The sequence below is a fragment of the Pseudochaenichthys georgianus genome, chromosome 4 (genome assembly GCF_902827115.2).
Source record: "Pseudochaenichthys georgianus chromosome 4, fPseGeo1.2, whole genome shotgun sequence".
In the NCBI taxonomy this organism is placed as follows: domain Eukaryota; kingdom Metazoa; phylum Chordata; class Actinopteri; order Perciformes; family Channichthyidae; genus Pseudochaenichthys; species Pseudochaenichthys georgianus.
In genome coordinates, this window is record NC_047506.1 from 20,886,594 (window position 1) to 20,910,712 (window position 24,119).

The 24,119-nt window shown below is 41.7% G+C and overlaps 1 protein-coding gene across 1 annotated transcript in view; it reads left to right on the forward strand.

The window, feature by feature from the left end:
* pla2g4ab (phospholipase A2, group IVAb (cytosolic, calcium-dependent)) overlaps positions 1-17,925 on the forward strand; it is a 35,799-nt gene extending 17,874 nt beyond the window's left edge. Inside the window, exons 13-19 of the mRNA XM_034080798.2 lie at positions 155-220; positions 1,259-1,389; positions 1,540-1,651; positions 2,602-2,786; positions 2,877-3,066; positions 15,009-15,166; positions 16,055-17,925. Of these exons, the coding sequence (XP_033936689.1) occupies positions 155-220; positions 1,259-1,389; positions 1,540-1,651; positions 2,602-2,786; positions 2,877-3,066; positions 15,009-15,166; positions 16,055-16,213 (1,001 nt within the window). The 3' untranslated portion in view covers positions 16,214-17,925. The remainder of the gene's footprint in view (positions 1-154; positions 221-1,258; positions 1,390-1,539; positions 1,652-2,601; positions 2,787-2,876; positions 3,067-15,008; positions 15,167-16,054) is intronic.
* The last annotated feature ends 6,194 nt before the right edge of the window (positions 17,926-24,119 follow it).

Sequence of the window (24,119 nt, forward strand, 5' to 3'; positions counted from 1 at the left end):
TGGCAGATAAAAACAATAGACAGTGAATTTGATAATGTCACATAGCTGAACAAAACCATTCTTACTGATACAGTGTCGATATTTGGTATGACTAAGAATAAAAAGCGTGTCTGAAGTTGTAACCTGATAAGTGAAGCTGTCTTGTGTCTTACAGAGCAGATCAAACCCCAGCACATTGTCGGAGTAGACAGTCTGGACAATGACGACGAGCCACGTAAAGGTGAGCTAAGAAATGCACAATTCATGCCCGGAGCTGACGAACACACAGCAGTTTGATTACATGTGTAAAGGCACATTAGAGGTGTGTGACTTTAAATAGTGTCAGTAAACATTTTGACACATTGTTGGGTTGCGGGGAAAGTAACGCCTTAACACATTTGTCTGTATTTCTGTGGTATTGTTTCCATTTGCATCTGTCACTGTGACTCAGCTACATGAGAGCAGCTACTGTGGTTTCTGTCAGGACATGAAAAAGCGCTTATTGAGATTTCACTTGTAACTCTTGGGTTTGTAGACTTTGTATTGTATGTTATAATGTACACACCTTGGCCAATGAACATGTGTTTTTTACTTTTCCTGATCCTATTAATAATATTATATATATCTATCATTTTCTTTGCGAGTAAGGGTTTAAGCTGTGAGTGAAATCATAAAAAGAAAAAAACAGTAAGAGAGAAAGACAACGGATGCAGTAAGATTAGTGACAGATAGATATAGACTAAGATTATAATGAATTACCCTTGATGATGGAGTTCATTTGTTATACAAAAGGTGTAAAACAAATCCTTTCTGGTACATTTCCCATGTTGTTTTAACTATGAAACACATTCACACTGCACCATGTCCCAAGACTGAAACACTAATTTGAATACTAAACTGGATCTTAAATATTATGCCTGCACGCACGTGGAACAATCTACAAAAGTTTTAAAAGTTAGACAGGAAAATCAGTTCATTCAATTCTAATATTTTATGACTTACATACAGCAGTGTGAATGCATCTGTTTTCGATGTGTTGTGCTTCTTTTGTGTATAGGACTATTTAAACATATTTGAGTTACAAATCAATATCCTTATTCATTTGAAAAGGTGATGAACTTAAGTGTGATATTCTTTCACTCATATTTTTCACTAACTCCTGAGGGAAATATCTGGCTCGTCACAAACGTAATGCTCCACTTAGTTCACTAACATTTTTTGAGACCCAGTTAAAAACTGTTTCCCAACATTTGACATTTTATTATTTTTCATCGTTCAGCTGGCACAGAGAACCAAGAGGCAGAAGATGAGTACTACCGCACCGCTCAGGCTAGCTGGGCTCATCGAATGTTCACGTCGTTGTTCAGTGAATCGTCCTTATTCAACACAAGAGAGGGCCGGGCTGGGAAGGTAACTGAATATGTGAATTCAACATGAAACCATGAAAACGCTTCATACAACAAACAGCATCTTCTCCAGCCACATTGTTGTTTCACTTTTCATTTATTCAAATTCACAATCAGCTGTCTTCCTTTATAACTCCTTTCGTCCTGTTTCCAGGTGCATAACTTCATGCTGGGCCTGAACCTGAACACCAGCACCCCCTTCTCTCCGGGCAACGAGGTCACCAGCCAAGCCCCCCCACCTGAGGAGGAGGTGGATGCTGTCACAGGTTAGAAGGATGGTCACAAATTAAATATTTTAGACAAGAAATAAAGCATAAGAATGATCATTTTGCATAAAGGAGTTTTGATTCACTTTGATTATTGATTATACCAACTGGCAATGTTTAGCAACTGTATCTAGCTGCAAACATTTTAAATGAATACATGCAGAATAGTATCTCATTTGTTAATTTGCAGCTAAATGCATGTGAAACTGAACACAGGGCTGGTTAACAAGAATACATTTTCAGTACTGAACCAATTGCACCAAAATCTAAATTATAATTTCATATATTTTATACTCTATGTTGGTCCTTACACTGCTGCGTCAAAACAGCATGAACTGATTGTCTTGTACATTTCTACATGATTTTTTACATCAGAAAACATTTTCCTAAGAGTTTACATTCACAATTCCTAGTTTAAGTATTTTTTAGTCGAGCATATAAGATCATTTTACAATTTATGTTGTGTTTTCAACTCATTCAAGTTCATTCTAACATTCTTGCCACCTACAAATCACTTCTCAGCATTTGGTTCTTCTTTCTTTTATCCTCTCTTGTTATTTGTTGTTGTAAAAAACCCAAGACACTGATGGTAATTCTCAGGGGAACTACATGTATAGAGTTGGGTGGTAATTCTTTGTGAGTTCATCACTACAAGCAACTTCTTTCAAAATACATGTAGTAATGTTTACCCATTGCCGTTATAGAAATATTGATTAGTAATTCGTTTTTTCTTTCTGAAACACTTAAGTAAGGCAGCTTGCCTACTATTAAAGCACAGGTGTGGTCTGATTCTTTTTTAAATGAAACTTAGCCCTGCTTCCTTTGAACTTCATGTTCTGCAGTTGAGTCACTGGGTCAGGCATGCAGAAAATGTTTTGGCAGTAGACTACAAAGGTATTTCCCTTTCTTGTCCCATTCATCTTTTGTTTGATTCAATGTGATTTTCTCAGACCCAGATGAGTTTGATCGTATTTACGAGCCTCTGGATGTGAAGAGCAAGAAGATCCATATAGTGGATAGCGGCCTCACCTACAACCTCCCCTACCCTCTCATCCTGCGGCCGGTGCGCGGCGTCAACCTCATCATCTCCTTTGACTTTTCTGCACGACCCAGCGACTCCAGCCCCCCATTCAAGGTCAGAGTCTATTTGTTACTGTCGCAAATCGCTTAAAAGTATCTGTACAAACCATGAACATTGTTTCTATTTTCTAAATGTATGCCATAGGAGATCCTTTTGGCAGAAAAGTGGGCTCGGATGAACAAGCTTCCATTCCCCAAGATCGACCCCAAAGTCTTTGACCGCGAGGGCCTGAAGGAATGCTACGTCTTCAAACCAAAAAAAGGAGAAAAGAACTGCCCGACTGTAATCCACTTTGTCTTGGTCAACATCAACTTCAGGACATTTAAGGCACCTGGTGAGTAAGTGCAGATGTGGAGGTTTTTCTCATCATGTGTGAGGAGGAAAATATGCCCAGTCTGTATTATATTAAAGGTGACATGTCATGCTTTTCCGGTTATGTAAACGGTCTGCAGAGTCAAAACCCTCAAAGTACACCATGTAGGGAGTAATAATACCTTATATTTATTATAGCGCTTTTCCAGATGCACAAAGCGCTTCACAAATACACATTATACAATGGTCATGTACTGTGGACAATACCCACAGGAGCAAGTTCAGGTGAAGTGTCTTGCCCAAGGACACAACTTTACAGACGCAGCAGCGGCGGGTTTCACCCCTTGATCTGATGATCATTGCACAGCGCACTGCGCCACACCGTCCATCTTCACGCCTCGAAGTCATCGAGGCGCTTTTACAAGTACACATTAGTATCATACATGTACTGTGGACAATACCCACAGGAGCAAATCCGGGTGAAGTGTCTTGCCCAAGGACACAACGGCCTGACGCAGTGGCGGCAGGAGCAGGTTTCGAACTGGAGTTCCCCAGCACCCCCCTTGATCTGATGATCAGATGCACAGACCACTGCGCCACCCGTCTGTTTTAAAACTCTAAAACAGAAAATACCTCCCCAAAACGCCTCGTTGGAGATATGTCACTGTCCATTTGATTCTTCTGGGGACATCATGATGTCATGTCGTCCCCGGAACGAAATGGACCAATCCGTGGAGCCGTTACGTTACGTCCCTGCTGATTGGTCCAAATTGACCAATCCACGGACTTCCTCACACACTCAGTGCAGGCAGCTCTGCTGATTTCTCCTCCCTGGCTGCAGGCTGATAACAGACAGTTGGGATCGCGGCGAAATTCTCTCTGCAGACCCATTCTCACAACGTTTATCAACCTTTTTCTTACTCAATATCAAGCCACACTTATTGTTTTTACTTCGGCTGTGACTTTGTGTGTGCTCAGGGTGAGTTTGGCTGTGTATCGCTAAACAAGGAAATCACACCTCCACGGAGCTTAGCGCGATTCACAACGTCCCGACTGGTCCCGACTAATCGGAGCACACTGGGCTCACAGGGAGGGGGGGGGCAAAAGCTGCAACGAGCCGTTTAGAGGAGAGAGTGAATACACATACTATACAGAGATGCTGTATGCGAAACCAATGTGAGTTTGGAAAATTGCACAGTATAAATCTATTCTAGTAGACCACAACAATGGAATTATGATCAGTGGAAATGGCCATGACATGTGACCTTTAATAATGCTGCTCAAGCGTCATGGAACATGAGGCATCCCTTCCTCGAACTTGAATTCAACCATAATCGTTTCGAGGCAGGCATTTTTTTATGATCAGCCAACAGTTGGGCCCCTCAACTCCCCAAAGAAAGAAACTCTGCTCAGGGTCTTTGTGGTTTCGTGGTGGAAATGGTGTGTCTAAGCATACCTGTAATTTAGCGTGTGTGTGTGTGTCTGTGTGTATGTGTGTGTGTGTGTGTGTGTGTGTGTGTGTGTGTGTGTGTGTGTGTGTGTGTGTGTGCATGCGTGCGGCGCGCGCACAAGCCTTAGATGTGGACCACAGTGTGTTCAGTGTTTTATGAGCTGCTCGAGTGAATTATGGTTCCCTTAAGGAGCCAGGTGCTGGTAGGGAATCTCTCGTTCTAGTGGGAGAGCTCCTTGTGTAAACATTCTATATATCATGGGCCATACAGAGACACACTATCCCATAGTCTCCTCTCCTGCCTCTTTACATTCAGTAGGTCATCATTGGCCCACATGCTTCCGCAATCTGTTTATGGAAGTTACATAAGCTTTTTGCACTCAAACCCCAGAGAAATGTGAGGGAGTTGTACCATAAATGGACTTCCTGTCTGAAGTTATACAGGCCGTTATGAAGTAATTTCTCCGATGTATGCATTTTCCAAACCATGACTCCTGGATCGTGGTCTTTCATCTTTACTCCTGTAATAATAAAAGCAAAATCTCAATCACTTATACATTTTTCCTAAAAGTGATTGATCTATCAGGTGTTAAAGGTCCCATGACATGGCCATTTCTACTGATCATAATTCCATTGTTGAGGTCTACTAGAATAGATTTACATTGTTCAATGTTCCAAAATCACATTGGTTTTCTCATACAGCATCTCTGTATAGTATGTCCCTGCTGAAAAAAACAGCTTAGACCAGCTTAGTTGACCAGCCTGACCAGCCAGTAGATATTAGGCTGGAATGGATGGCTGGTTTAGCTGGTTTAGCTGGTGCACCAGCTAAACCAGCCATCCTGGCCAGCTAAAAAAAACAGCATACTGTAGACCAGCATAGTATGCTGGTCTATGCTGGGCTGGTCACCAGCATCCATCTATCACCAACTTATGTTTAATCATAGTATTAAATATACCATGCTGGAAGCTTACCAGGATTCCAGGTGACCTGGTACATGTAATTGTTTAAATGTTTTAAACTGTGTGCAGCTGGTGCTCTGAGGAAAGATCAGGCTGAATTTACAATGGGTCTTAATGGAGACATGTTGAAAGTTTTTGTCACTTCATGCCCTCAAGAGGCATTTTGTTTAATTTTTCAACGTAGGAGAGGTTTTCTTACGTTTTTCATGAAAAATGATGTCCAAGGAGTGTAGGGTTTGGGAATTATGGCAGGTTTAAAAAAATAATGAAAGGCGAATGTCAAGCTGTCCTCCACTCTGTTTTGAGATCAAAGCACTCTAAGCCTTAACGAGCTGCGCAATACACACTAATGTTAAAATCTGAAGAAGGCCTCTTTACCAAGCTCCAAGCTAAGTTAAATATCTCAAAAAGATATCAAAAATCTGAATACAATTTCAATAGCTGAATTTCTTGTGATCATTTTAAAGTTGGAATGAAGTCTCTAGCTGAAAGTATGTGGAAGGAGTAGCATGTAGGTACAAGAGGATTGTAAGGTTCCTCCCATTGAGTTACATGTTAAAAAAAGAGTTTAAAAAGCTGAATATTTCAAAAAGTGTAACATATTTTGAAAAACTTGAAAGTTTCCCATCATGTGCTAAAAAGGCTGAATATTTTTGATATTTGAATGGTTTCTGTAGCTGAAAGTATGCTGAATTTATTGAGAGCCAAACTATTTGGTGAAATAAGAAAAAGAAGAAGATGATTAAAGAAAAGAAGAACTATAGTGTGAATGCTGTAAACAGCATTCACACTAATATGCCTTGGTAGCACTAGTATCCGAGTCATAGTGTCCGACTGAAGACATGTTGAACAGAGTCCCAGACAGGCATGGTTCCATGTACAGGAAACCGGAACTTTGAACAGCTGTTTTCACCTTTTCTGCCTGAAGATTCACAACTTCTTTATCAGGTGTTTGATGTGGGCTGGCATGATCCTTTCTGCAGTGATGAATAAAGAAAACAAAGAAAACATTATTAATAATAGTAATGATGGTAACAATAATAATATTAGCATAACTATTTATATAGCACTTATAGCAACACTGCCTCTCAGAAGAGCAGCTGCTGGGCGGAGTCACAGAAACGCGGCTCAACTGATCTAAACTCCCCGCCAGTCAAAACCATGTTTTATACCGCTTTGTTTCGACCACTGCCGTCTCGCCGTTTCAATTGCACCAGCAAGACTGCTGGTGAAACGTTGCGGGGCTCGCTGCTCCGCCCTTTGAGGCTCGAGGAGCGGACAGTGTGAGCTGGATTACTGGTGTCGTTTCCTGGTTGCTGTTTGGGGTCTGTGAGACAACGAGACACCGCGGAGCTCAGCCCATACACACTCACAGCCTGAGCTCCGTGTGTGTGTGTGTGTGTGTGTGTGTGTGTGTGTGTGTGTGTGTGTACGTACGGAGCTCCGCGCAGCACCGCGGCTGAGAAAAGATAAGGAGTGAGTGTTTCTCAATCGCGAGTATGCTTGCTTGGTAGCACATGTCTGCCGAGCATCTTGCTTCAGAAGCGAGGCAAGAATACTTCCTGGCATTCGGAAAACAAAGAGTGGAAGAGGCTAGCAAGTGTGCAGGTGTGCGTCATATGAGAGGCCCGCCTTACATTTTCCGTCACAGATTTGGGGAAATTGGTCCGTGCTCAAAGCATTGTGGGGATTTTAAGACCGCGGAGTCTACACATGTGCAGTCTCGAAATTTCTCCGAACTAAGTACGCCGGGCTCTGTAGATTTCCAAGTATACTGGAGATTGGAACAGTACTTCGGCAGGCACTCAATGACGTAGTATGCTTGAAATAGTGGCTCTGCAGCAGGGACGTGCACAGGTACGGGCTATTGTTGCCCAGGCAACGGCCCGTTTCCCCTTTTTGGCTGACCTTCCCCTCTGGAGAGAGCGAGAGGTTTTTTTTTCTTTCTGTTGTGGTCGAATCACAATGATAAGCCCACAATTAGTATTGTTGTGTCTCGCTGCAGGAAACACACCAGCTTCATTTTTCTTCTCCTTCTTCTTACATGTAATTGCCCGCATAGTAAACTCCCTCGACGGGGCCGCTCGCTTTCTTCTCTTGATCGCCCCCTCTCTCTTCTCTTGATCGCCCTCTCTCAGAGAACACTTCACTGCCCGCTTCATTGTAGAATTTCTGCCATGTCTCTACTTTAATTTGACCATCTCTGTTATTATGTTATGGAATACTAAATAAACAAGTAATTAGATACCTTACACATTACTGTGCTCATAAAGAATGATAAGAATAAGAATAATGCGTATTGAACTGGTTTAATTCATTAGTGAGTTTATTTAAAGGAATGGTCCACTCATTAGATAATTAATCAAAACTTCAGTATTTAGTGAAACGTTATGTTTAAACCATACCCTGAAGAAATCAGCGATATTCCCCGGTAAATAATGATTTTATAGCTCTTTTTTATCAAGACCTGTATATTCCATCTGGCCGCCGCCATGTTTGCCATTTTCAGTAGTCACGTGATGGTCGTGACGTCATCCATGCGTTCACTTTGTCAACACACGGAGTATTTCAGTTCGAACTCGTCAGCAGAGGAACAAGTTTTGACCAATGTGAAGAGATTGGATGGGGGAATTTAGCCATACATATCAGTATGACAATACGACACCCTCTGTCCGTAGACCCTCACATCGTACAAGGAAAAACTTCCGAAGAAAACCCCCAGTTTAAAGGGAACATGGGAGAAACCTCAGGGAGAGCAACAGAGGAGGGATCCCTCTCCCAGGACGGACAGACGTGCAATAGATGCCGTGTGTAAATTGAAAAGATAATACATTTGCAACATAGGTAGTCCAAATGTTTGGAAATGCATGTGTGTATAATGGGAAGATTATATAAGATACTATATGTATGCATGTAGTACCACCCTTGCTAGCGATTCCCTCTCTAGTTTAGCATACTCAGCTTCGTTGTCCCTGGCCATAGAATCACGATTTTATGGAGCCGGAAAAACTGGGGGGAAATACACACTAGCCGGTACTACGCTATATGGAAAGGCCACAAAAACTGTCCTGGCCTGGACGTTAAAACGGGGCTAGCCGCTGCAATGGAAATGCGCTATAACATACCTTATTCTTACTCCGAGCACTACTTCTGCTCCTCCGTCGCTTCACACTTGCAGAGGGCGATTTCTCTACTGGCCGAACTGGTGTCCTGGTCGGTGATGACACCAGAAAGACCGATGGTACTGCATCTCCATTGAGTAATGGTTGTTCTTTAAATCCCATGTTATGTTTGATCATACTCTCAGAGTAGTCGTCCGGAAATGTGAAATGTTCGCTGCATACATGAGCCTGTAAATCTCTCGGTTCGGGCCGGCCACATTTCGCTAGCCACTGCCTCCGAATGTACTCCGCTTACCTTTTGGCAACAGATGGAACCGAGCATTCCGTGGATTGTTCCTATCCGAATTATGGCAATATTTCGCGATACAGTGAGGCATATTTGAATAGAGAAACTACAGTAAATAACATGGAGATCAACGTGTCTTCGAAAACCAAACGCATGGATTACGTCACGTCCGGGAAATGGCGGCGCCCACAGTGTTGATGTTATTTCGGTATATAATCAGTTTAAAATCACTGATAATGTCATCGGATTAAAAAAAAAAAAAGAGAGACTGGCAGAGACTGGTCTGTTTTATCGGATGATAATTTTTAAAAAATGAGTGTCATGAGCATACCATTCCTTTAAGGTAATTATAGAAGCCCTATTTTATCAGTATGTCTGCAATGGTCAAACTACATTGAATTGTCCCCATTTTTTCTATAGTAGTTACTAACATTAGATATTTTAATGAGATATGGACCGCAAAACATAAAATGTCCCTGGTTTTCATTTAAAAATCAAGTCACCGAATGCAAGTAGTTGCCTTAGCTTATTTTGTTATGAGATGATGATGTGAATTACTGTTCAAATTAGTTAATGTAATAATCGTTTTGGTCTTATATTTTTTTTCGGGGGGTGGCCCTTTTTCCAGTTTAAAGCAATAGCCCCTCCAAATATGTGTGCACGTCCCTGCTCTGCAGCAGCTTTACTCGCGATTGAGAAACGCCCAGTGTGTCTGTGTGCGGAGCTCTGCAGCATTACGTCAATATGCCCGGAAGAAAAAAATGGAAAAAGAAAGATCTCCAACGAGGCGTTCTGGGGCAGCATAGACACAGGTCTTTCCTGAGTTTTACTCGCTACAGGGTGTACTTTGAGGGTTTGTGACTTTGCAGACCGTTTACATGCGGAAAAAGCTACATAACACACAAGGAGACGGGTAATAACCGGAAAAGCATGTCATGGGACCTTTAATATAGCAAGCTATTTTAAACATAGGTTCATAAATAAAGATAAATCACGTACAGATATCTTACAAATGTTTTCTCATACTGATGAAAGAAGGACCTTTTTTTTGTTGATTTTTTCTCTTTTATACAAATAAAATAAATATTGTTCTGTATTGTCTTCATCAACAAAACATGTAAATTTAGTCTAGATGGAAATAGGGGTCCACGCGTACCCCTCGGAATTTTTTATGCCACCTGATTTTTCTTAATCCTTAAAGTGTCTACTTTCAGAATCTGCCAGGTGCCAAGCTGAAATAATGTCCGAAAGGCTCTATTTTTAACCCTTTATTGCACCTAACCCAAAACCGAAACATTACAATTTGATGTAGCAAGAGGCATAACCTTTGAAGTAAACAACATACAGAGACAAATGAATACATTTTTCCATACAATTCTGACCCTAGGAATTCAATGGAATGGTTATTTTTGACATTTGACAACATTTTGACTGTATTTCTGGACAAAAACAGCAAATAAATGCAAAAAATGTGTGTCTGACCAACTACTTTTTTATTTTTCAAACGCATAGAGTGAATATTTGTTGACAATCAGTTTTTTTCCAATCCTCCAGTGTTTATTTTAAGATTATATTGGGTACCAAGCTGAAATAATGTCCCAAAGGCTAGTGTTAACCCTTTATAGCACCTAACCCAAAAATCGAAAAATGAAAATATAATGTAGAAGAGGCATAACTTTTGAAGTAGACAACTTACAGAGCAAAATTAATACATTTTCCCACACAATCTTGATCCTAGGAATTCAATGGGATGGTTATTGTTGACATTTGACAACATTTTGACTGTATTTCTGGACAAAAACAGCAAGAAATGACCAAACATGTGTGTATGACCTACTTTTCAACACATAGGGTGAATATATGTTCACAATCAGTTGTTCTCTAATCCTTTAAATGAAATGATTAAATAAATTCTTGTTGGGTTTATTTTTAACTCTTTATTGCACCAAAATCAAACATGAAAGATTATGTAAAGTGTGATATAATTACAACTTGAACAATGAATACATTTACCTTTTCATGTCACTACCAACTTGCTGACCTAAACTACTCATCATCCTCATCGTCACTGAAGAGATCTTCTAATTCAATTTCTTCCATCTCCAGCTCTTCATCCTCATGCTCGTACTCTCCATCCACTTCACCCACAGACAAGTTATTGTTGGCGTAATCGGTCACCTTGTCAAGAGCTGCATGCTCTTCTGACTCTGCTCTCTGAGCCAGTACCTCAACAAGAGAAGGAGGGAGGATGGGTCCAATTGCCCAGACCGGTTCCAACACCTCCTCTTCTCCTGTCTTCTCCCAGCCCATGCCTGGATCATGTGGTTTTGGGCTCTCGATTATTGCCTTGTCTGCTCTCTTCTAGAAGGCGACTCTGTAGTTGGCTCGCTGGACATGTGGAATGAGACAGACCTTGGGGGGAGGCAGGCGTTCCAGGTCTACTTTTGACTTAGAGTCCAGGACTTTGTCAGCGCCGACCATCTTTCTCATCATTTTCACCCGTACTGTGTCAACTGATGTCATCCGTGCTTGGCCATACATAATGCATGTGAAGCTCTCCATCTCCTCTTGAAGCTCATCAGTGACCATCCAGTCTGCACCAAGCTGCCTGAAAGCTTTGTGGAGTTTAGGAGTCTTCTCCAGCTTCTTCAGGGGATTCACCTTGCCTTTGCCTTTAAAAGCACTGGTACAGTCCTCCCCAGTAAAGACGTAGAATCCCAGCAGTGTGCTACAGTAGTCAGGGCCCAGTGATTCCGACAGTTCTGTCACATTTATCAGAGTGCGATGTTTGCCAGAGCCGTGGTCAAGGTAGATGGAGAGGTTGATCCTGCTGGCATGGTAGAGGAGGATCATCAGGATGTCTGTGTCAGGTGTCCTCACCACACTGGACTTGTACGGTTACGGTTTCATTCCTTTCTGAATAATGTTTTTGTGTAATGAAATATGCAAATGGTATAAGTAAAATCAATATCCACCTTCCCCTGCGCAGATGTAAGTTTGACCCTCTTGCTGCAGTAATCCATTGTCTTGAGCGTAAGTTTCTTGAGGTGATCAAAGAAGTCTTTCCTCTTGGAAATGAAGCGCTCTTGGATGAACTGCTCCTTGGCAGCCCTGCCTGCAGCCTCGGCCCGCAGCACGTCAGCCTCAACCTCTGGATCGATGGGAGCTCCAGATGCGAGGGAGTACAGTCGACTTTTGTCTGGGATTCTCCAGGGGTTTGTGAAGCCGCCATGCCAGAGATGACGCTCTGCACCGCTAATTCAGACTGTTTGATTTGGGCAGGCTCCAGCTCACGGTGCTTGCCTGCTTTCGGCATCTCAGGGTCGTCAATCATGCCACACATCTCAAGAGTAAGCTCATAGAGCTGAGGTTGTGCAGCGGTTTTGCGGCACCATTTCTGGTATGCGCCACAGTTGTTGAGGAGACCTAGTAGACCACCTGCAATGTAGAGAGGGAGAAGTCTGAATTTTAGCATCACAACCAACATGAACATGGAAATTAAATATAGGTGACTATGTTTGTGTCCACAAACTGACATACCTGAAGTCTTAGCAAACCTCATGAATGTCTCCTCCATGGTCTTGTCCACTGCTGCGAGAGCCCCTGGGATCAATGATCATGCAACAGCTATAGCTCCAAGCTTGATGTAATCAAGAGCACCAGGATGGGAGAGGTTGATGTTTGTGAGAAAGGAAATTAATGATAATTCAAGTTTATTACAACAACTACAATAAGCTCCCACTTATTTTTATATTGAGTATTCAGGGAATGCGTGCATACAGTAGATTACCTGGCGTAGTTGTGGCCATCATACGCAAAGAAGAGATCTGCCATTGCGCCGTTGCAGTGATGAAACAGCTCGAAATTGTTGGTTTTCACAGCAAAATCCATCATAAAGACCAGCCTTGCATGATCCATCATGGAGAGCCAGAACATGCCCGTTTTGCCCAGGTGGCCCCTGCGTACCTTGTCTTGGTATTGGAGGTAGTCACCAATCAGCTTGAGCAGTGTGGGATCCTTCAGAGTGGAGTTGAGGCTCTCAGAAGTGCAAGAGTGGATGAGGTTGAAGAGGATCTCATATGGGATGTCTGGTTTCTCCTCCTCTAGAAAAACATTGAACAGCAACCGTTCGAGTGCCTCTGTGACCGCCTTCAGACTGAAGAGAGCCTTGGCATATGACTTCCCGCTCAGGATATTTTTCAGGCAACCACTGTTTGCGAGGCCAGCTTCTATGAGGATCTCGGCGTAGCCAGCTCCAAGACACTTGCGCCCAGTGAGTCTGCCCATATAATTCATGGCTGTGTGGAACTTGCCAATGAGGTTCACAGGCTTACTGAATTCCTCCTCGTACTTCCATACTATAGGACAGGCTTTCATGACGACTCCCAGGTCAAACGTGTTGATGGTGTATGGCTGTCCAACCTCCTCAGTTGCTGCCTCGGATCTCTTGAGTAGCTCATACACTACTGCGTTGTCTGTAATGGGCTGGTTGATGGGGGTGTAAAAGTCGATGGTAGATTTCCTAGGTGGCACTTTCCCTGTGCTTGAAATAAAACCACCAAATCCAGGCACTTGCTGCTTGCCCTGGCTGCTCAACCATCTGCTGAGGAGGTGGGTGTTGTACTGCAACATTGAGGCATCATATGACACTTGGTTCTCAGCAGGAGGGGTAAAGTTGGCATTCTTGGGGAATTTGGGGCCAACTCTTTTGAATGCCAGCTCTGGCAGCGTCTCGGGAGGCATGATCTTAAGGCTTCTCATCTTGGATGACCGGTCATAGAGAGGAAGGGTCCTTTTTCTTGGTGCTCACATGGCTCTCCTTCACTTCTTGAATCATGATTCCCCCGGCGCTGTTTACCACATTTGAACCATGAACGTTGGTGGTGATTCTGTTCAGGTTGTCCCACTCGCTGTGAAAAACAGTGTTTCCCTCGCCAGTGATGATTTGAGGGGTCAGGTTGGTGGACATCTCATCAAAAGCCTTGGCCATGGCTGTCTCAAGTTCCATACTGAAGTCATATGTCTCTGAGTGTCCTAGTCGTGAAAGGATGGTTGTGAGCAAATGTTTTTTTTATCAATATCAAATACCTGTATGAAGCATAGTTTAGCAATGACAATGTAGGACCTCATAAGCAATAAGTTAGCTGATCACTCACCTGTTTGCTTCGATAGAGGTGCCGAAGTGTGGCACACAGGAGGATGTGCTTTGGGAGTTTCCACTTGCTGTTAGTTGCTGCTCGACACACATCGTGTGTAATCGAATAGACCAGCCTCTGCGTCTTCTCACACTTTTCTTCATCAAGTGTCCCAGTCACCACTGAGCTCAGGAATTGTACAAGATGCTCTGGGAGCAGTTCATCCATTTTCACAGCATCCAGCTCCTGTGCAGTTGGGGGCCATGGTAGCTCCTTTCACTCTTTGAATGCCTTTTTAATGTGAGAATTGAGGGTGAGTGCTGCTTCTTGTAGTTGATCAGATGTTCCAAGTTTGTACGCACATTTAACTGCTTCATCTACAGTAATGCTTGAGCTGTATATAAGGTTCAACTCAAGACAACCATGGTGTGGTACCTTTGAGAATGTGAGTTGTCTTTGTCTCCTTGTAAACGTCTTGCCAATTTCTCACTGCGGTATTCAGGATTAGGAAAACCTTCACCTTCCAGTGTCTTCCTGTACAAGTTCATTTTTATTCATTTGTCTCTGTATGTTGTTTACTTCAAAGGTTATGCCTCTTGCTACATCAAATTGTAATGTTTCGGTTTTGGGTTAGGTACAATAAAGGGTTAAAAATTGAGCCTTTCGGACATTATTTCAGCTTGGCACCAGGCAGATTCTGAAAGTAGACACTTTAAGGATTAAGAAAAATCAGGTGGCATAAAAAATTCCGAGGGGTACGCGTGGACCTCTATTTCCATCTAGACTAAATGTAAAGCATGTTACTCACTCAAAATGTGAGAATATTATAAATATATTATATAGCTGACAAAACAAGCAAAAATAGTTTTTCTTAGCCTCATCAATCAATAAAATCAAAATGAATTTCATTTAGAAAAAAAAAATGAAATTAAAAACTCAACATTTCAAGTATCAGTCAGATTTATATGGATGTATTGTCTTACTTTCTAACTCTTTAATTTCTTACAGGTGTACCCAGAGAGACTGAAAAGGAGAAGGACTTGGCTGACTTTGACATCTTTGACGACCCAGAGTCACCATTCTCCACTTTTAACTTCCAGTACTCCAACGAGGCCTTCACCCGACTCCACGACCTCATGGAGTTCAACACTCTAAACAACTTGGAGGTCAGTTTTGTAGTTATGGTTACACTACAGGATGTTTAGATGGAGGGATGTATATTTGGCATACTTAAAGTTTCCAACCACAAACAACCGGAAACAATAGTGGTGCCTGCAGTTTGTAAGACTCAATGTCATCAGAGGGTTAAAAATGGATTCAAAGCTTTGATCCATCTGTAATTCTCATGAATTCCCACTGTAATTCTTGGTTAATCCACCTTCATTCAGTAGGGAATTTTAACATACAGTACTTGCGTTGTCACTGTACAAATATCAGTTTGTTGAGCAACACCAAACATTTTTAATCCCAAAGACCCATTAAAGACCGGATAGTACAAGTTTTCTCTAGTTCACAGTAGGTGTGTTACCCTGAGCGGTCAGACTGACTTTCACTCACCTTATCTGACTCACTTCCATGCTGAGTAACGTTTCAAATGTGATGCAATGTATTTTGGGATTACAATGGAAAGACAGCCTATTGAAGACAGATTTATACTGTCAATAAAGATACACTGACTCAGCAGATTTGAGCACAAAACTAAATGTTATACTTGAATGAAAAATGTGCCCAGTACCACCAACGTTTGGTAATTTATGCAGCAATATTTGGATTGTGATCCACAGCACACGACTGTGGAAACATGTGCATACTGATCTGAGCATATTTAAAGCAGTTTCAAGTGTCAGATGGTAATGTTGGTCAGTTACTTTGGTCCAGAACAGAGTATCTCAAAATCATTGAATAATAATGTGAACCAAAAAAACTCTTCTCACAAAAAACTATATTTTGTAGAACCACCTGAATTAGATAGTACTGTATAGCCAAATGTATTTGAGCTAACATTGGTATGGGTCTGGCATTTCAGATGTAATCCCTGTATTTGTCCCCTGTAGGTGATAAAGGAAGCCATTAAGGACTGCATCGTGTCCAGGAAGGAGGATCCCTCGTGCACCACCCTTCCCTTCTCCCTCAGTGCAATCCCCAAAAAGAAGTTTCTCAAAAGAGCTTCTCTGGCAGAACCCTTTGACTTCCTGGGGAATAAAAACTATTAATGTGATCCAAGACTTCAGATACAGCAGACTTTTTTATTGTAGATTCAGTCTTAAAGTAAAGCATTTTCTTTTTGGAAAAGTCTATCAAGTTGATCTCTTTTTGCATATTTTCAATCCTCCATTTCACATTTACTTCATGTGAATGTTGTACTCCAGTTGCAACAAGCCCATTCCATGTGGACACCTTTTGCTCTTGCTTCCGAGAGAAAATCATATTTTACATCATTCCTTTTACTTTTTATGCAGTGAGCTGTGTCTAAATTATGCTTGGAGCAGTGTGAATGCACTGTGTGAAGCCTCACCTGTAACTTTTTTTCAGCTGTAACTGTTTTTCAGCTGAACTCTTTCCATATTGACTACCAAACATGCAAGTCATTAGGTTTTTTTTTGTTCACCCAGCAGCTCGTCTTAACATGCAATTCTTTTTGAAAACATAGAAGAGGTGCTGGTAACCATTGGTTTTGTTTAATGGCAACTCCTAAGCACGCTAAATGCACCCCCTCTGGATACCTCAAACATCTCAATGATGCTTACCCACCTACAGGGAGTGTCTCATATTAAAGCCACCATTTTGGAAAAAACAAACTTGAAGCCATAGCAACGGCCACGCTTCTTCTCTCCCTCACCCTTTCTCTATATCTCTAGGTGTGTTTATTTTCCTGATCATGTTGTTTCAGCTATAGTTTTTTTCACGTGCCATTTCCAATCAAAAGGTGGCTCTCCGCGGCCCTCAGTGGAATTTAACACACTACACCTACACCTGCAGCAGTGGAGGCCTAATCTGACACACTACACCTATACCTGCAGGGGCCCAAAGGCTGCACACAGAGCAGTGGAATTTTACACCGAGCACTTTCTAACACGATATGCTCATGTTTCAGCCCTGCTGGTTTGGAGGAAACTGAGAAAACAATAAGAAAGTGTTTTACATTCTGTCTGCAGGGATTCATGACCCCTGAAACATGTGTTGGTTTTTTGAGCAGAGGGTTTGTGTCCATTTCTGCAAGTTCATGTTTCTGCAGTGAAGTCATTATACTTGGGGAATTGTTTTTTGTTTATTTGAAACCACTCTATTTGTCCGTTATATATACATGTAGAGGGCCAAAGTCATGACAACAAGGGCTGGCTTTTGTTAAGCTATTGAAACTGATTCTGAACCTAAAGGCTGGCGTGCGTTTTAGAGCGCATACTTACAAACATGGCTGAAGTAAAAAGAAAAGAAGAAGAACAAAGGGGGTTAGTTCTCTCCCCTTGTTTTCAGCCTAAAGGCTAAGCTAAGCTAACCATATGTTAGTTCTGGCCTTAAATGTAAAACACAGATATAAAAGTGGTATCTATGTACATTCGCAAAAAAAAGAAGCACATTCCCCAAATGTTGAACGTTTTTAGACTCAAAGCAACAAAACAAGCATTTTATCTGTTCAAAACTCTGTGAGCTATGTTTCACTTTTATTTTTATTTGTAGAATAATATTAGAAAGTATAAACAAGCTGTAGCCCTTTAATTTTTCTGATATATTTTTGTCATATTACATTTTTATGTTCTTTGGACAATGTTTACAAAATGTGCAAGATGCTAAATGGTCAATTTGATAGTACAAGATGTGTAGACAATTACTCCTGTGATCTTTAACTGTTAAAACTGGCAAAGCAAAACATACGTAATGTTTATGTGTATTGTAAAAAAAGGACCATAATAAAAGACAAATTGTATCTTGTGTGTAATGTTTTCTCTCAAAATATCTGATATCCTTCCTTCATCCGTGAGACCATACCTGAAAAAAACACAGCAGATAATAAACAAGTGAAAGGTTGCATTTCTGTCATGCCATGTGTTAGATTATATTTGACAAAATGGGCGGCAGGTTTGATCTTTATGGATAGATAGTGTTTGGTTTGGACAGATCTTTTAAACACATCAAATGGCTTTGCTTTTGACCGTAATAAAGGCTGATAGTCCAGTGTTTATCTTTCTGTCTGACTAACACATCCAGACCCTCAGTGATGTTATCTCTAAAATACGCAAATGAAACCTGAAAAAAATGGGAATTTAACAAATGAAAAAACATGTGTATAAAATGCACCAAAACCTGGACTAGTGCAACCAACATTAACAGCGATTGATAATTATAGGTAGACGTACTGCGTGAATTTTCTATATTGTTTTCAATTAGGTTACTTTCATTCTTCTTTATTTTCTTTATTTTTTTAAACGCAGTTAGTGGACACCTGATTTATTAAACACCAATTCATTTATTAAACTAAAAACAGAATTTGTACACCATACTATTATAAAAAAACCTAACCTACAATTTAAGATAATATATATTTGATACAAAATATCTTGGTTTCTTCTTTTCTGAGGCTATATTGTTTTGATGTTTTAAAGAATAATATTCTGTAAGACATATACAAAATAAGAGATGTAAAAAGACATATAAGAGATGTAAAAAGACATATAAGACATACAAAATAATATTGCATGGTACATTTTCGTATAATAAATGTACTATGCAATGTTATTTTTTATGTCTTTTTTCTTAATCAACTAGTAATGTAAAGTAATCAGGTTACTTTAGTTTTATATTGTCATTCTCAGATTGAGTTTCTGATTACATTTTTTTTACATAAAACTAGTAATTGTAATTGATTACTTTAAAAATGTATTCTGTTACAATTGCTATTTACCTGTAAAAAAAAAAAAAGAATAGACCCATCCCATTGACCAGTGTCCACTGTAGTGGACAATTTGTTTACATGCATCTCCTTTTACTTTTTGTAGCTACTCTATTAATCTCTGAGGACATCCTGGGCTTTCCAGTGATATGTCATTGGTTAAAATGGCAAGCTGGGAAGTTCCTCTTTCTTTTCATTCAAAATGGCCGTCATACCAACAAAAACATTTCATAGTAGGAGGAGGGGTATGTCAAATATTGTTGATACATTTTTATTTTTACAATGAAAACCATTAACATGTGAGGAACTTTATAATTAGTTCTGAAAGCAATAACATAATTTGAGTTTTGAAATAACAGCTCTTTTAAAGATGTCCATTCTAGTGGACATCAGGGGGGTATACTACGAAGCAGGATTTTCGCTTAGCCGGCTAAATTCAGGGAAAACTCCGGCTTTCCGGTCCTACGAAGCTGGTTCTCTTTTTAGCAGGCTAGATCTCCATGGTAACTTATGCTTAGCGGCTAACCTGGTCCCGACCAGGGGCCTATACTGCGAACCTGGTTCAACCTAACCTGGATATGTTTGAGTTAGCCGGTTGGCCTAATCCAAAACATACGCGCTCTCGCTAAACTGTCCTACGACGCTGGTTATCAAGTGGATCGCTCAAGCCAACCGTGTCCTATCTAGTTAGGTGCGCGTTCACATGAAAGGGGTGGTATCTGGAGCATTCGACCAATCACAAACTTGACTATGACTTGATCGCTTTAAACTCCGCAAAATATCATAAACCTGTTAATGTACGCATTCAAACACTTTTTCTGTTACCAGCTGTATTCACCTTGCAGGTGCAGCTCTGAGGCTTTGATCCTGGATAAAGTGTTTAAGTCATGGATGTTTAAAGTTTAACTTCTTCATTTTTGACTAGTATTAAAGTTCACTTTTCATTCAGGAAGTATGACGCTGCGCTGTCAGTACGCTTCTCCATGTTTGTGATTGGTCGAATACTCCAAATACCACCCCTTTCATGTGAACGCGCACCTAACTAGATAGGACACGGCTGGCTTGAGCGATCCACTTGATAACCAGCGTCGTAGTACCGTTTAGCGAGAGCGCGTATGTTTTGGATTAGGCCAACCGGCTAACTCAAACATATCCAGGTTAGGTTGAACCAGCTTCGTAGCATAGGCCCCAGGTTAGGTTGCAGGCTAAGAGCTCAACTCAGTGAAAGCACCACCTGCTGACCAATCAGAGCTCAGTGTGCGGAGTTTAAAGCGATCAAGTCATATTACAGGAGAAAGGAAATACAGAAAAGCTGCCGTCGCAGGAAAGACGGCCGGCAGAAATCACCGACTGTGTGAACGTGAACATTAATAGAATATCACCTCCATCTTCAGAGCAATCTGACTATTATAACATTAGCGTTAAGAAAGCTTACTTAAATATCTGCCACAACATAAGTAACCGGATCAGAGTACATTAAGTACAGTCCGCGGCATATCACATCATAATGTATCATATCTCTCCTTATCTGAGTCAGCTGAGCCGTATCTGGCCGTGCAACACTCACAGTGTCACATACTGTATGCAGAAGTATTATTTTAAGCAACACATAAGTTGACGAAACACTCGAGACAAATGTAATTGAAGTCAGATCGTGTTTTAGACGGGGCAGTGATATCATAAACCTGTTAATGTACGCATTCAAACCCTTTTTCTTTTGCCAGCTGTATTCACCTTGCAGGTGCAGCTATGTGGCTTTCATCCTGGATCAAGTGTTTAAGTCATGGATGTTTAAAGTTTAACTTCTTCATTTTTGACTAGTATTAAAGTTCACTTTTCATTCAGGAAGTATGACGCTGCGCTGTCAGTACGCTTCTCCATGTTTGTGATTGGTCGAATGCTCCAGATACCACCCCTTTCATGTGAACGCGCACCTAACTAGATAGGAAACGGCTGGCTTGAGCGATCCACTTGATAACCAGCGTCGTAGGACAGTTTAGCGAGAGCGCGTATGTTTTGGATTAGGCCAACCGGCTAACTAAAACATATCCAGGTTAGGTTGAACCAGGTTCGTAGTATAGGCCCCTGGTCCCGACCAGGTTAGCTGCTTAGCATATATTACCATGGAGATCTAGTCTGCTAAAAAGAGAACCAGCTTCGGATGACCGGAAAGCCGGAGTTTTCCCTGCATTTAGCCGGCTAAGCGAAAATCCTGCTTCGCAGTATACCCCCCAGGTTAGGTTGCAGGCTAACGGAGCGTCCACACTACAGCTCCAAAAATAGCTTGGAGCTGGGCGTGTCTGGAGCTTGGGGATTTTATTCAAGCAACACGGCCAACAACCAATCACATGAATCTCCCGCCCCCGACATACAAAGCAAAAACCCCCGGGGATTTTATGCGAGCAATATATATATAAACTCCCCAAACAGGCGAAAACCTACCAGTTTCCCCCACTGTCTCTGCCACCTCCCTCCATGCCTGGTTCCTCCGGTTTGTATCCCGGGAGGTGAAGAGGGTCTGGTCATACAAAACCGGGTGATTCGCTATGGCGATAGTTAGTTTCTCCTCCGACTTTTTTTGAAATATAGAAATGAACGGCGGGATATCTCTCCCAGCTTAGACGCGGTTTGATTGGCTAGCGCTTCAGCTGTCAGATTTTGGGAAACGGAATTTGATTGGCTGGCGCTGGCTACTCCGGCGTCCAGGCGACCAGTGGTTGAACAATGTTCAACTTCTGGTCGCCTGGGTCGCCTGAGACGCCTCACTCTGCTACCCACAATTCAGTTCGGCGAAAAAGCGCGGCTACGTGACGTCACCCCATTGAAAGTGAATGGGCAGCTTGGAGCAGCTTGGAGCTTTCGACGCTGTAGTGTAGACGGGCCGTAACGGCCCGTCTACACTACAGCGTCGAGAGCGTCGAAAGCTCCAAGCAGCTCCAAGCTGCCCATTCACTTTCAATGGGGTGACGTCACGTAGCCGCGCTTTTTCGCCGAACTGAATTGTGGGTAGCCGAGCGAGGCGTCTCAGGCGACCCAGGCGACCAGAAGTTGAACATTGTTCAACTTCTGGTCGCCTGGACGCCGGAGTAGCCAGCGCCAGCCAATCAAATCCCGTTTCCCAAAATCTGACAGCTGAAGCGCTAGCCAATCAAACCGCGTCTAAGCTGGGAGAGATATCCCGCCGTTCATTTCTATATTTTCAAAAAAAGTCGGAGGAGAAACTAACTATCGCCGTAGCGAATCACCCGGTTTTGTATGACCAGACCCTCTTCACCTCCCGGGATACAAACCGGAGGAACCAGGCATGGAGGGAGGTGGCAGAGACAGTGGGGGAAACTGGTAGGTTTTCGCCTGTTTGGGGAGTTTATATATATATTGCTCGCATAAAATCCCCGGGGGTTTTTGCTTTGTATGTCGGGGGCGGGAGATTCATGTGATTGGTTGTTGGCCGTGTTGCTTGAATAAAATCCCCAAGCTCCAGACACGCCCAGCTCCAAGCTATTTTTGGAGCTGTAGTGTGGACGCTCCGTAAGAGCTCAACTCAGTGAAAGCACTGCCTGCTGACCAATCAGAGCTCAGTGTGCGGAGTTTAAAGCGATCAAGTCATATTACAGGAGAAAGGAAATACAGAAAAGCTGCCGATGCAGGAAAGACGGCCGGCAAAAATCACCGACTGTGTGAACGTGAACATTAATAGAATATCACCTCCCATCTTCAGAGCAATCTGACTATTATAACATTAGCGTTAAGAAAGCTTACTTAAATATCTGCCACAACACAAGTACCCGGATCAGAATACATTAAGTACAGTCCGCGGCATATCACTTCATAATGTATCATCTCCTTATCTAAGTCAGCTGAGCCGTATCTGGCCGTGCAACACTCACAGTGTCACATACTGTATGCAGAAGTATTATTTTAAGCAACACATTAAGTTGACGAAACACTCGAGACAAATGTAATTAAAGTCAGATCCACTCGTGTTTTAGACGGGGCAGTGATATCATGAAGCTGTTAATGTACGCATTCAAACACTTTTTCTTTTACCAGCTGTATTCACCTTGCAGGTGCAGCTCTGTGGCTTTTATCCTGGATAAAGTGTTTAAGTCATGGATGTTTAAAGTATAACTTCTTCATATTTGACTAGTATTAAAGTTCACTTTTCATTCAGGAAGTATGACACTGCGCTGTCAGTATGCTTCTCCGTGTTTGTGATTGGTCGAATGCTCCAAATATCACCCCTTTCATGTGCACGCGCACCTAACTAGATAGGACACGGCTGGCTTGAGCGATCCACTTGATAACCCGCGTCGTAGTACCGTTTAGCGACAGCGCGTTTGTTTTGGATTAGGCCAACTGGCTAACTCAAACATATCCAGGTTAGGTTGAACCAGCTTCGTAGTACAGGCCCCTGGTTCATCTTCATGGACTTAATGACTCAACATTGTTGCAGGAGACAGAACTGAAGCAGACATTTTCTGTACCAGATAGTTAAGGGAGATTCAGATTTGGAGCTCTCAGATGATGAGAGAGATGAGGATTTCACACCTGGGATAGAAGAGGGCGAAGAAGTAGGGGGGAAAGAGGCAGGAGGCTCAGATGAGCGCACATATACATACATATGGACAGATAGGGACGAGCAGGAAAGACATGCTCATTGCTGCAGCATTCACCAAAAACCAAACTAGTTTTTTAGTGATAAAATATACAGCAATGTTCAAATCAATTACTTATTTATTGTTTAAATAATGGTGAATGCATTCTTGTATTAAGATCACTCTATAAGCCTAATATGTTACGTACTTTATCTGTTAATTTTGGCTATCCTTTCACAATAATATGGTCTTGACGTCCTCTACAGCGGACATTCTGTAACATTTAAAGTTAAATTACATTTTAAAAAGTCTAAATTGCAAAATGTTTTATTAACCCTAAAAAATTGTCAAATTCAACGTAAAAGAATTTGAGAAAAATAAATACAAAAATGATGGCTTTTACTTAACTGTATTATGTAATACAACAGAACAATGTTTTTTGGTTTAATGCAGCTTTTCATATGTTCAGTCAGGAGTCTAATAATGACTGATAATGATGTTTAATAAATCTTAGATCCAAAAACATGTCAATCACCGTAATGATAATCTCAACATGTTTTAAACTTTAACTCAATGTTACAAAAGGACACAACGCAACCACTTCCAGAGAGGAAGGGAGCCACACACAGTCATAGC